At 26.3% G+C, this 13,904-nt stretch overlaps 2 protein-coding genes and 1 pseudogene across 2 annotated transcripts; 2 read left to right on the forward strand and 1 right to left on the reverse strand.

Annotated features, from left to right (window-relative positions):
- Positions 1 to 2,881: 2,881 nt before the first annotated feature.
- LOC105254240 lies at positions 2,882 to 4,312 on the reverse strand (annotated as a pseudogene).
- A 51-nt stretch (positions 4,313 to 4,363) lies between these two features.
- On the forward strand, positions 4,364 to 6,058 carry LOC112638277 (protein ALP1-like). The gene is made up of 4 exons (XM_025409662.1): positions 4,364 to 4,388; positions 4,874 to 5,126; positions 5,257 to 5,816; positions 6,045 to 6,058. Exons 1-4 carry the CDS (start codon positions 4,364 to 4,366, stop codon positions 6,056 to 6,058), a joined length of 852 nt encoding a protein of 283 aa, XP_025265447.1.
- A 3,551-nt stretch (positions 6,059 to 9,609) lies between these two features.
- On the forward strand, positions 9,610 to 13,208 carry LOC112638272. Its single transcript, XM_025409657.1, has 6 exons — positions 9,610 to 10,346; positions 10,462 to 10,740; positions 11,324 to 11,470; positions 11,736 to 11,965; positions 12,629 to 12,788; positions 13,081 to 13,208. Exons 1-6 carry the CDS (start codon positions 10,142 to 10,144, stop codon positions 13,203 to 13,205), a joined length of 1,146 nt encoding a protein of 381 aa, XP_025265442.1. The 5' UTR covers positions 9,610 to 10,141; the 3' UTR covers positions 13,206 to 13,208.
- Positions 13,209 to 13,904: the final 696 nt, after the last annotated feature.

Consider the following 13,904-nt stretch of genomic DNA (forward strand, 5'->3'; position numbering starts at 1 on the left):
ACAATATTATATATTAAAGAAAAATGAAATTTAAATTTTATCATAAATTTATTTTTAAAATAATTTTTTTAAATTATTAAAAAAATAATTTTGCCGGGAAGATTAAGATTTCGAAATGAAGACTGTAAAACTGACATATATTATGAAGTTTTACGTATAACTTTATATAATTTTTATTATAAAAATCGAAAAATATTAAACTAAAAAAACAAAAAATAATAAATAAATGCATATGAAAGTAAGAAAATTAAAAGATAATTTTACCATATATTTTAGTAAATTTTATTTTATTTATATATTATTTTTATATTTTATTTTATTAAATTTATATTAGACTTACACAGTTGAGTCGAAAACTTTAATAGTATCTATTGCATCATTTGTAGAAAATAAATTTACTGGATTCTCATTTTCGATGGATTCATTGAATTCATTTAAATTTTCATTAGAACTATATTTTTCGGTCATTTTTCAGTATGTTCTGCAAGGAAAAATTGTAATTTATTGTTATTATTGATATTGTTATTATTATTCCTATTATTTATTATTATTATTATTAAAAATATGCAACAATGCAATCGTTAATATATATATATATATAAATATAAACAAAAAATATTAATACGTAAAATGTATTTATAAAATATTACTATATTATGAAAATGAATTATGTATATAATAAATGTATATAATAAATTAACAAAATTTAACAGAACAAAGAATTGATAAAATAGGAAAGCTAGAAATGGATAGAATAGAAAAGATAGAAATAATTTAAACGATAAAATGAGAAGTAAATGAAACGATAGAATTCAATTTCAAAAGTAATAGAGCTAAACAGCAAAAGACCGAGCGCGAAAATGAAAGAATGATAAGAAACATTAATGAGTAAATGAATAAAGATATTTAAAAATACTAAGTTTTCTTACAAACCTTTATCAAAGCCGTATTATGTCGTATTAGATCTCAAATTTAATCGACGTTTGGTCTTTTATCCGCTCACGATTTGATGTTTAATCAATAAACAAAAAACTAATTTAAAAACAAAAATATATCGTAGATGAATTTACATGCATATCAAGATGCATGTAAATAGAATGTAATTACAATCATATGTATATATAAATAATGTAACATTAGTATTATATATATATATATATATGTATATATATGTATATATATATATATATGTATATATATTAGTTATTTGTATATTTAAATATATATAATTATATATACATTTTTTTAATTATATGGTAAAGTAGAAGGAAATAAATGGCGCGCGCGAAGCGCGCGCAATGTTGTATACTAGTATAAAATAAGAGTGATGCAAGTACAGTCTTATAAAATACATTGTGTTTCTATTTTTTCACTAATACTTTCATTTTTTTACATTTTTTAGATAGTGTTTTTGCTTATAAAATTTTGTCTTCATTAAAAAAAAGCAAAAGGGAACCAGAACCATCAAATTTGGCATCCATAGTCTCAATGACATCAACAGGAGTTGCTCAGTTAGGAAATGCTCCTGATGCCGAAACTCCTGAATCAGAAGATTCAGCTTTTAAATGGTCACACCGGGCCATTCTCCTCCTCATTGAGGAATATAGAAAGCGAGAAGAAGATGTTATATCAGATAAGAAAATTATATTAGATTATTTGTTATAATGATTTGTGCATGATCTTTAGCTTTCTCACAGATTTATTGTTTTTTTTACAGGCAAGATGTCGCAAAAACGAGTGTGGAATGCAATAAGTGATATTCTTTGTAACCATGGACACAATGTTACTGGTCCGCAGTGCCAAAGCAAATTTAATAGCATGAAGAGAACATTCAAATCCATCAAAGACCATAATTCCAAATCAGGCAATAATCCACCATCTTGGCTTTACACTGAGATGATGGAATCTTTATTAGGAGAGAAACCGTTTATGAATCCCGTTGCTCTGGCTTCATCCACAAATCGAGCTTGTACAGAAAGTGAAAGCGACGCCTCTTCGCTCGATAATTATGACACCGCTGTTGGCTCTTTAAACTCACGCAAAAGAAAAAATACTGAAATTGCGGAAGTTATATTAAAAAGTCGAAAGATGGCTGAAGATGGTCGAAAAATGACTGAAGAAAATAAATCAAGGCGTCATCAACAAACAATGGATCAGCGAGTATTAAAAGCTTTAAATAAGCAATTGATAAATTGCAAGTAAGGTTCTCTTAAATTATTAATTTTTACTTTCGGACTGATTGTTCTAAAATTAAATTTTATACAATGAATTTGATTTTGTTAGTAGAAAAATGGAAGCACACTATGAAGTTAATTCTGTGATGTAAGGAATCAATGCTGTGATAGAAATGAGTACTTTAAAAATGCAAGATGCTTTTTTGATAAAAAAAGATATTTTTTTATGAAAATTAAAATAAGATAAGATCTTAAGATAATATCTTTATTTTTATTAAATGATTAAAAGTAAGATAATTTTATTTCTGTGATGAAAAGTAATGTAATGTTTGTGTTCTGTAATGAAAAATAAGCAAATAATTTTATTTTTATAATGAAACAGATAAGACAAATAAAATGTTGTTCTAATAAAAAAATTTAATGTTTGTTACAAAAAGTAAGATAAGTAAAATATGACTCTTATTTTTATGAAAAAAGTTAAGATATATTTGTTATGAAAAGTAAAATAAGTGAAATAAGACTTATAATAAAAGATTAGGTATTTTTATTTGTTATGAAAAATAAAATAATATTTTTATTTCTGTTATAGAAAGTAGCTAATAAGATACAATATCTTTATTCCTGTAAATACTAGAACGAAGAAGTAAATAAATATATTTTATAAACATTTAATAGAATAATTATTTCCAAAACAATTCATAACCGCTACATACATTTATAATTATCTGTATATAAACCATTTATCACAAAGTTGCACTTATTTTCTAAACGCATCGCATAGGAAGTCTTTCACATATTAAATTTCTTTTAGCAACACCTGCTTGTTCGAATGATGCAACATTTTGATGCAGATTATTGTTTTTTGTTTCATTTATTTCATTAAGCTCAATTTCATCCCCTCTTAACAAACAAATATTATGCATGACACAACATGCTATTATAAACATTGGGATCAAATCAACTCTATCCATTGCAAGAACAGTCCGTAGACTACGAAAACTTGTCTTCATAAATCCAAAGGCCCTTTCTATCGCTACTCTGGCAGAGGAATGACAGAAATTAAAATTTTTTTGTCTAGGAGTGAGATGCCCATTGTCACGATAAGGAACAATGAGATTTTGATGTAATTTATACGCAGCATCTCCGAGAATGTGATAATCATCCGGAAATTTTTCTGGATTTCCTAACCATTCTTGCAATTCTGATAAACGGAAAACTCGTTGGTCATGAACAGATCCTGGATGACCTGCGAAACAATGAAGAAAGTGTGTTTTATGATTACACACTGCCTGAAAATCAGAAAAACTTACATTAATCATTATATTTTAATGCAGATAAAACTTACATTTGTTTAAATTTGTAATAAGTAGTAATATTTGCATGTCGCAACAAACATGACATACCTACAGTTGAATGGAATGATGTCCTTTACGATTCACATATGATGCTGGGTAAATACGAGGAGCTGGAATATTAATGTGAGTGCCGTCTATAGCACCGATAACTTTTGAGAAACCAACCTAACAGCTTCGAATTCAGTCCAAACTTCATTGATATTATTGCCTGATAGCCATTTGATGATATTTGGTGCTAAATCATATAATGATGCTTTTATAACTCTTCGTGTAGCACTGAGAGCAGTAGCTCGACCGACGTCAAATTTTTCACATATGGATCTAAAAGACAAATTGGCGACTGTAGACAAAAACTACTTTAATATAAATACTCAAAAATATTAATTTTATGAACAACATTTACCTATAAGAATCAGGAGTTGCCATGCGCCATATTGCAATTAAAAATTGCTTTTCAGGAGAAATCATTGGCAGCCCTATACGTGTTTTTTTAATTTTAGGGCAATAATACCAAGTACATACTCGAATGTGCCTCTAGATATTCTGCATCATAAAATAAAAACACAAGACAAATAAACCTTAACAAATTTATAAATGCATACAAAACAATTGAGATTGTGTGTGTGTGTGTGTGTGTGTGTGTGTGTTGTGCATAATTTATGTAATAGAAAATGTACAATTCACAAAATTTTTAAATAACCTGAAATGTGACTTAAACTGTTGATTATTATAAGCAAACACAACGTTTTCAACATAATTTTCCAATCTTCTTTCTTTTTTCCATTAATTGCATGACATGTTCTACTTCATCTTCACTTTCTTCATTTTCTAATGATGAAGCAATCCGTTGCGCTTTTAGGTCAATATTCATGTTTTCGTCAATATTTACCTATCCGTTGTCATGCATGTTAAAGGCCGCAGCACACACTTTTGCATAATGCATTATGCATAAAGCATAAGCCATAACGTAATACACAGCAACGCACAAGCTTGTGCATAAGACATAAAGTTTTAACCTCAAAGTTACGACACGGAATGTGCAAAATCGTATGAAAAGTGATATTTTGTGGCGTAAAGAGTAAAATATTTTGTCTGGAATTATATTTAAAGGTAAATATTTTTTAAATAAAGCAATTAAATTTATTTTAATAAAAACACACTATATAAATATGTTTCATTAAATATGTTCTACTAAATATGTATTTACATCGTAATTTAATTAAATATATATTTATATTTTTTCATTTTTAGGTCTGTTCTCTCTTACACATAATGAGACAGGATCATACATGGATAATGAAGATTTTTTAATTTTGTCTCTTTTTTATTTGTGCTTATTAGCATTATTAAAAAAGAGGAAAAAAAGATGGTTAAATCGGAGATGGTGGGTGAGACCTATCTATTTAGAACGTCCTTGGTATGGTGATTATGAACATCTATTTCACGAATTAAAATATGATGATCCTGATATGTTTTTTCGATACGTACGAATGACAAAGGAAACTTTCCACTTTTTATTAAATATGACAAAGCCTTTTTTGACGAAAGCAAACAAAAGAGCTTTTAGTCCAGAACAACGATTGGCCATTACTCTGAGGTACTTATTTATTTTGTCATGCAGTATTAAATATAAGAATAAAACAAATGTAGCATGATATTATTTTTGCACATATTTTATGGTAATATCTTGTTTTATAATATTCATATATTTTAATTATTTTTTGTAGATTCTTAGCAACTGGAGACCAAATATTGTCCATTGCATTGGCTTTTAGATGTGGAGAGTCAACCGTACGGAACATTATTCATGAAACTTGTTCAGTCATAGTCAAGGTATTACAATTGATTTACCTTCGTTTACCAACAGAAGAAGAATGGAAAAATATTTGTACTGGTTTTCTGGAAAATTGGAATTTCCCTCACTGTGTTGGGGCTTTCGACGGAAAGCATGTGGAGATACAAGCTCCGCCAAATTCCGGGAGCTTATTTTACAACTACAAAAAGACACATAGCATTGTGTTGATGGCTGCATGTGATTACAAATATATGTTTACACTAGTTGATATTGGCTCGTATGGTGGCAATAGCGATGGTGGTATTTTTACTTCTTCTAACATTCATTTGGCACTGCAAGAAAAAACATTAAATCTTCCCAAAGGGATTACAAATCTTCCTGAAAGTAATGTTAAAATGCCATATTTTTTTCTTGGAGATAGTGGTTTTCCAATAAGTCCTACTATGATGCGACCTTACGCCGGAAAAGTACTTGATGAAAGAAAAAAAATATTTAATTACAGGTAAGCAATTTATGTATTTATTATTACTATTAGTATCGTTATAAGATTATAATGCTAATGACAATGAGAGCTTTTCTGCAAGACACTGTGCAATTAATGTGAAAGAGAATATATCAGTGTATCTCACTCACACTAGTGGACACTGTGTTACCCCTAACAGCACATGATATCATTCGAATATTCTATTCGAATATTCATACTGTGAATATACGTTACAGATGTAATATACTGAGAACATTCTCATAACATCTCTTGTAGTATATTATTTCTCGTATATTCTCAGAATATATTTTGAATATCTTTTATTAAAATATTATTTTTTGTATATATTCAGGATGTATTTTTACTATCTTTTACCAGCTTTACAGTAGTCTATTATTTGTCGTATGTTCTGAGGATATACAAAATATAAAAATTAAGTTTCATATTTATTCTATGATTAAATCTAACATACTGAAAATATCCTTATACCATCTCTATGATATATCGTTCATACATATTTTTCGTATGTTCTTAGAATATACTTGGAATATATAAATTAAATCATTATAGCGGATATGATTACATACGCCATATTGTATACATAATTACAGCCACTCATCGCCGCCGAGCGCCACACGTACACGGTTCTTTCTTTGTGTGCGTAGCGTGCAGCGGGCCGAAACTGGCATCTATGTTGCTGGTTGCTGGTGTCGAACTCTTACGGCGTCTTTCAACTCTTCTCATGCTCCTTGCATATTCTTTGTGCCATGTGTCGCAAATGTGATTTTAATCCGAGGTAATTATTTATTTTTCTATAATAATCTTATAAACATATAAAATATAATTTCTAAAGATACCTTATTTGGATATATTTTTACAATATTTTTTATAAATATTCTCTATTTAACGAAAAAATTGTGTTATTAACAAATTTAAGGTTATCTTTTGCCAATAGACATATTCTTATGTCCTACTCATTAGATTAATCCAAAGTAATTCTTTTAAAATTATATAGTAAAAAGACATAATATAATAATTATTTCTATAATTATAATTTCTAAAACAATTTCTAAAAATATATTCAGATATATCTTTTTATTTCTTTTTGCATATTGAATAATTTATGAGAAAAGTATTTATGATTGGTGTATTGTTTTTTTTACAGGCTAATAGATTATAAGAGTAGCGTATTGATCGCATTACTGACACAGCAGACCTGCTGTAATAAAGTCACAGACGTGTTATACGTCTTAATATATTGGAAAGGAATTCTCCGATTCCATCAATTCAGGTAATTATTTTTTTAAGAGGTTATTTATTTAACTTTCTAACAAATAATAATAACAATAAAACAATTTTTGAAAATATGTTTAGACGTATTTTTTATTTCTGTTTGCACATTAAATAATTTATGAGAAAAGTATTTATGATTGGTATATTCTTTTTTTTACAGGCTTATAGATTATAAGAGCAGCTTATCATTCGCATTACTGACACAGCAGCCCTGCTGTAATAAATTTACAGACGTGTTATACGTCTTAACATATTGAAAAGGAATTCTCCGATTCCACCGATTCAGGTAATTACTTTCTTAATGTTATTTATTTAATTTTTTCATAAAATGACATTTTATCTGTATTTTATCTGATATTATCTATTTTATCTTATATTTATTATATATACAATTTTTACTTTAATATGTTTTATAATATCAAAACATAATTCTAATTTGCTGATATTTTATATTATAATTTAAAATAAAAGTTATTACTTGATAAACATTGTAACTATAAAAAAAGAATTTTATTTCAAAGAAATTATTAAACTATGAAAAGATATTAATTGAAGTTAGTTCCTTCAATAATTAGTACATTTTTCATTATATTTTGTTACTTGCACTTGCTTATCTCGCACATCGGATACTTTATAACCGATCCGGAACACGAACAATCTTATCTTATTTAAAATATTATTTAAAATTTGTGTCCATATTATCATGATTCTGTTTTTATGTAATATTTTCGATTGATAATTTTTCTTTATTACAAACTTTTTATATTAGACAACTTTTTGCAAGTTTTAAGAATCAAATCATTTTGAGTTAAATTTAAAACTCTTTGGTCTGTTTATAATTATAACTATATTGTAATCATAACTATATACAGATAAAACATTTATAGTACAGATAAAACATTTATTAAAATGGAAACATATGGAAAACGTAAAAAAAAAGATACATCGTGTGTATCAAATCGGCACTTAAAAAGATTAGCTGCACAAGAATCCGAAATTATTTCTGATATTTTGTTATGTTTCGACGAAAGCTCGTCATCATGTGTTAATATGAATAATGAGTGTACAACAGATTTGAACAACGATTGTACAACAAAATTTAAAATTAATATCGAACAAAATACGGAATCGAATGAAAATAATGAAATACTTGTACATTGTGAAAATGATAACACGCTCAGACAATCGGATGAATACGATATATCAGATTCAGAAGAATCTCCTGTTAATTTTTCTTATAATGAACCAAATGATATAAGATTTGAAATTACAAGTAGCAATTTGCAACATAATCTTGCTATCTGGGCTGTTGAACATCAAATTACACATACTGCTTTAAAAGCATTGCTGCAGAAATTAAAGAAACACTCTTGTTTTTCAAGATTATCATTAGATGCACGATCGCTTTTAAAAACACCAAGACAACAAGAAATACGTACAGTTGTACCAGGATCATATTATCATTTTGGACTATCAAATTCTATAAAAGAAATATTAACATTTGTAAAGGATAATATTAGTTGCGTTAAAATAGCTGTGAACATTGATGGGCTGCCATTATCAAAATCGTCCCAACAACAATTTTGGCCTATATTAGGTTCAGTTTTTTCATATGATAACGTATTTATAATTGGAATTTATCATGGCAATGAAAAACCGATGGATGCCAATGAATTTTTACAAGATTTTGTTAACGAAGCTACAGAAATATGTACAAATGGAATTTTCGTCAACGGTCGAAACATACAGTGTAGAATTGCAGCTTTGATTTGTGATACACCAGCGAAAGCATTTGTTTTGGGTGTAAAAGGGCATTCTGGGTATTCAAGTTGTACGAAGGAAGGAGAATATATAGGAACCCGACTGTGTTTTCCACAAATTGATGCACCACTTAGATCAGATGATAACTTCATACAAAAAATAGATGATAATTATCACAAGCCAAATATAACGTGCAGCCTCTTAAATATACCTCACTTCAAACCTGTTACACATGTTCCATTGGATTATATGCACTTAATATGTTTGGGAATCATGCGTAAATTATTATATTTATGGCTTGATGGAGAATTACATTTTCGATTACAACATAGAATCGTTGACAACATTTCTACACATTTAATAACTCAATTAAAACCATCAATACCTATGGAATTTGCACGAAAACCACGAAAATTGGATTGTCTAAAATTATGGAAAGCAACGGAATATAGATTAATATTATTATATACAGGTCCATTGGCATTTAAATCAGCATTAAAAAAAAATGTGTATATACATTTTATTACATTACACGTGATTATGAGAATCTTATCTTCAGAAGATTTACATGAATATCTAACATATGCACAAGATCTTATTCATTTTTTTATCAAAACATTTATAAAACTGTACGGAATTCAAAACATATCACATAATGTTCACAGCCTTATTCATCTTGTGGATGATGTCAAGAGATTTGGACCTGTTGATAACTTTAGTGCCTTTAAATTTGAAAATTACATGCAGATATTAAAAAAATATTTGAGAAAAGCAGAGAAACCTTTGCAACAAGTTGTGCGAAGATACGTTGAGAAAAAAGTGAATTTATGCACATCATCTGCTTTATCAGATTCTGTTCGAATATATCCATTTTTGACATCGTTGCATTATGATGGTCCTCTTATATTGAATTGCCGCAATCCACAATATAAAATTGTGAAATATAATGGATTTACATTTAAAGTTGGAACACTTGCAGATAGTTGTTGCGGCTTAAATTGTGGTGCAATTGTTTGTATTAAAAATGTGGCATACTGCACACGGCGAAATATTCCTATAATTATTGGCTACAAATTTTTGGAAAAAGAAGACTTATTTACTGTTCCTTGTGCATCTTCTATGCTTGACATTTATTCTGTACATTTACGCTCTGATTTAAGATCATGGCCATTAAAAAATATAGTTAAAAAATATGTACAGTTGCCTTGCGGAGATGATAAATATGCAGTTTTTCCACTCATACATTGCAAAATGTAAATGACTTTTCTAATTATGCAGAATGACAGAAAGAAAGTATTACGCAGTTGTTGAGTTTGAAGATGGTTTGCAAGTGATACCTGATAATTGGTTGAATGAAGATTTAACAAAGGCTGTTTGGCCAACCTTCACAAATAATAAACGATATTACAAGGCTGTAAAATTTATGGAAGAACCATTATCTACTTGGTTAGAGCATCCAATCTGTAAAATATATGGAAAGTTTTGTAAGTGTCTTGTCAAATATTTAATTTATCATTATATATATATGTATGTATAGATATTTTTGAATTATACAGTAAAATAACATTTCTATTAAAATATATATTATTTCTTTTTCAGTAAATTATGCAGTAGCAAGGAAAAAATTAAAAGATGCTGAAGCGTTATCTGATATAAATTCTGATACTGATAGAAATGAATCTTTAAAAAAATCTAGAAAAGTCAGAGCTGCTAAAATTTTTGATAAAGATACGAGTAGCGATGAACAATCGGATTCTTCACTTATTTCGGAACTCCCAAAAGTCCCTGAAAAACGTGCAATAACTGCATTGAAAAATAACTGTATTGAAAAACAAACATGTACTACTAAAACAAAAAATGCAACATTTTCACAAACAGGTAAAAATATAATAAAGTAATATTAATGGAGTAAATAGTAATAAATTATGAAAAAAAAAAGGTTAATAATAAAACACTGTGGTTTCTAAATTATGGATGTAATTATATAAACAACTCCACAAAAGAATACATAGAACGAGATAAATTAAATATAAAATCATAGGAAAATTTTTCTAAGTATATGTTTTTATCTAAAAATATAAAATAAAACGTATCTCGTTTGAATTACAATATAAAAACAAAAAAAATTAACATTAGCTTACGTATTGCACTAACTCAAAAGATATGTATATGTATGTATATGTACATCTAATTAAAAATATTTTTTATACCTTTATATAAAATAACTATAACTTAATATAATTTGGAATATTAATAAAGTGGAATATTAATAAAACAGATTAATATAATGTATCTAATATAAATATTTGGTTTATATTAATTGAGTCTGTTTTGTGATATTATTGCATATTATGTTTGATTATAAATAATAATACAAAACTTAAAAGTGCCTATATATTGATGCTAATTAATATTAAAAGTGTATTAAAATGTTATAATAAAAAAAATTATTTTGTTCTAGATGTACAAAATGACACTGAAGATTTACTTTATGCATCAGACACAGAACAATCATTTACAAAGGATTTTGAATCCGCTAACTTTACTGAAACAGCAAGTATGCCAATCCAACAAGCAAAGCTTGATTCGAGTTTCAATTGTAATCAAGGTAATATATTAATTGTATTTAATGTTTAATTTTACAATTTACTTTATAGAATATAATCCATTACAGAAGACTTCATATTGTATCCAATGTACATTTGATTGCATATATTGAACATTAAACAGTGAATTCTGTAATGAATTAAATTTCTTTAATTTTCATTAAAGAGCTTCTGCACACAGGACGCGTCAACGCGTTACAAGTGTCGAGATACAAAATTATATACAAATATAGTATATGAATACAACAAATTTTTAATATTTTACAGAAACTAAAAATTTTCGACGTTTTGTTGTTGGAAAGTTGATAAGTTTGGAATTAAAAAATAATTCTATTGAAAGACATCTAAAGCTTATTATAGAAAAACTTCCAATTACTAATTTTGAAGAAAAAGAAAATGTTGTAGACATTTTTCAAGACTTGCCATTGCAAAATAAAAATGATCTTGACGTAATCGAAGCAAAACTAATTAATGATAAAAGTTATCGAAGTCAAATGGTAAGCCCATATTATTATTTTGATCTTTTTCTGAACAAAAAAAATATTTTTGAAAAAAGTAACAATCTGATGGAAAATACAATTTTTAGTAAAAATATTAGTTTAAATTGTCGTTAGAAAATTTTATGTATTGTATTATATTTTTTGAATGTTACATAAATTCTCGTTATAATAAAATTACTAAATTTATTATCTGCTACATTATTTAACATAAACTAATCTATTTAATGTACATAATTTTTTGAGAACAGTAGATATATATTCAACAAGCTTTTTTAATGATTTTATAAAGAAGTTTTTACATTAATTTATTATTGAATGTTGATCGAATATTTTCATACAATTTATTAAACGTTTATATTTATTAAAAATTTTACAATTGCTTTTCAAATTTTAAATTGACATCTTTGTTGAGGATTACTTTATATAAAGAATTTTAAAAAATAATTATATAAAAATATTAAATTATATAGATGTAGCTAATATGTTTCAAAAATAATTATTGATAGATAAGTTTTATACCAATATGTACAGTAATTTTATGTAGAATAGTACTTGAGAGCATATTATTTTTGTACATATTATCAAACAAATATGATAGTTTAATAAAATTTTTATAATGCCTTTTTATAACAATATAATAACTTTTTATAACAATTTCAGATTAAACAATTGACTCGTGTTACATGTAAAGATATAAAGACTTCGTGTACACATTTGATGAGAAAAATTTTTTCCAACGATTTGGCAGTACATTACAGCTGGTATGGGGCAAAAAAAAAAGAAAAATTTTCGCAGCTACAAATCTGCATAGTGATCATGTGTAAGTAAAGTAAATTCAAAAACAATCTATTTTATTATTATTCTATTAATAAAATAATGATTTCTTAAAAATTAAAAATTATTTCACAAGTATCCAGTAATTTTATCAAATAACAAGAAAGTAGTTATACAAATGTTGATGTTTTAAACATTCTCTTTTCATATAGTACAAAGAAAGTGTACAAGCATTTCTTAATTATTTTAACTTATATATTCTAAATTAGAGTTATTAAATGAAATTTGTTTTAAAATTTATTAATAAACAGATAATTTTTAAAAATATATTTTTTTAGGTGTAATAAGAAAAATATATGAAAATGCAACAGATGAACAAATTTCCTCTCCAATAAAAATATGGCTGGCCCACGCAAAAGAACGTATGGAAAGAGAGAAAGAACATCAAAATACAATAGATTAAGAAGCTGGAATTGTTTCTTCTTGAAGATTGTTTTTTAATATATTTTTAGTTTTATAAACCAAATTAATATTTTGTGCAATACTTTCTTTTGATTTGCAATACTTTCTTTCTTTGGAATAAATAATAATTTTTTTAAATGTATTTTTAGTTCTAAATAATTTTTAGTTCTAAATATGATAAATGATTAATAATAATTAATAATAATAAATATGCAAAATGTAAATGCATTGTTATACACATACTCTGCGACAATGGATCGTTTGTAATAAGTGTGTTGTGATTTTTCATTGCTGACAAAACGTCTATCATAAGTTATGTTGACACATTTGTTACTTAGATTAACAAATATATAACATATATTTGTTCTTGTTGTTACATATGTAATGAATATTAATTTGAGTTATCTTAATATAAATATTTATATTAATTTTTAAATTCCTTTAATATTAAGCATTTTTTAATTTTGCGAAATGATAGTAATTAATAAGAAAATTCAAATAATTTAAAAAAAATAAATCACTAAATCACATAATCTATAAAAATTTATTACAGTGATTATACGGATAAAAACTATTTAAATGAAATATTATAAAATGCCAAATGTACAATGTGTGATAAAGCATTATTTAATAAATTTAATACATTTTAATTAATTCCTATCTCACTTTATTTTAAAATGTATCATAATTATAAGTACAA

This window comes from Camponotus floridanus, unplaced genomic scaffold, assembly GCF_003227725.1.
Source record: "Camponotus floridanus strain SB8 unplaced genomic scaffold, Cflo_v7.5 scaffold279, whole genome shotgun sequence".
Taxonomy (NCBI): domain Eukaryota; kingdom Metazoa; phylum Arthropoda; class Insecta; order Hymenoptera; family Formicidae; genus Camponotus; species Camponotus floridanus.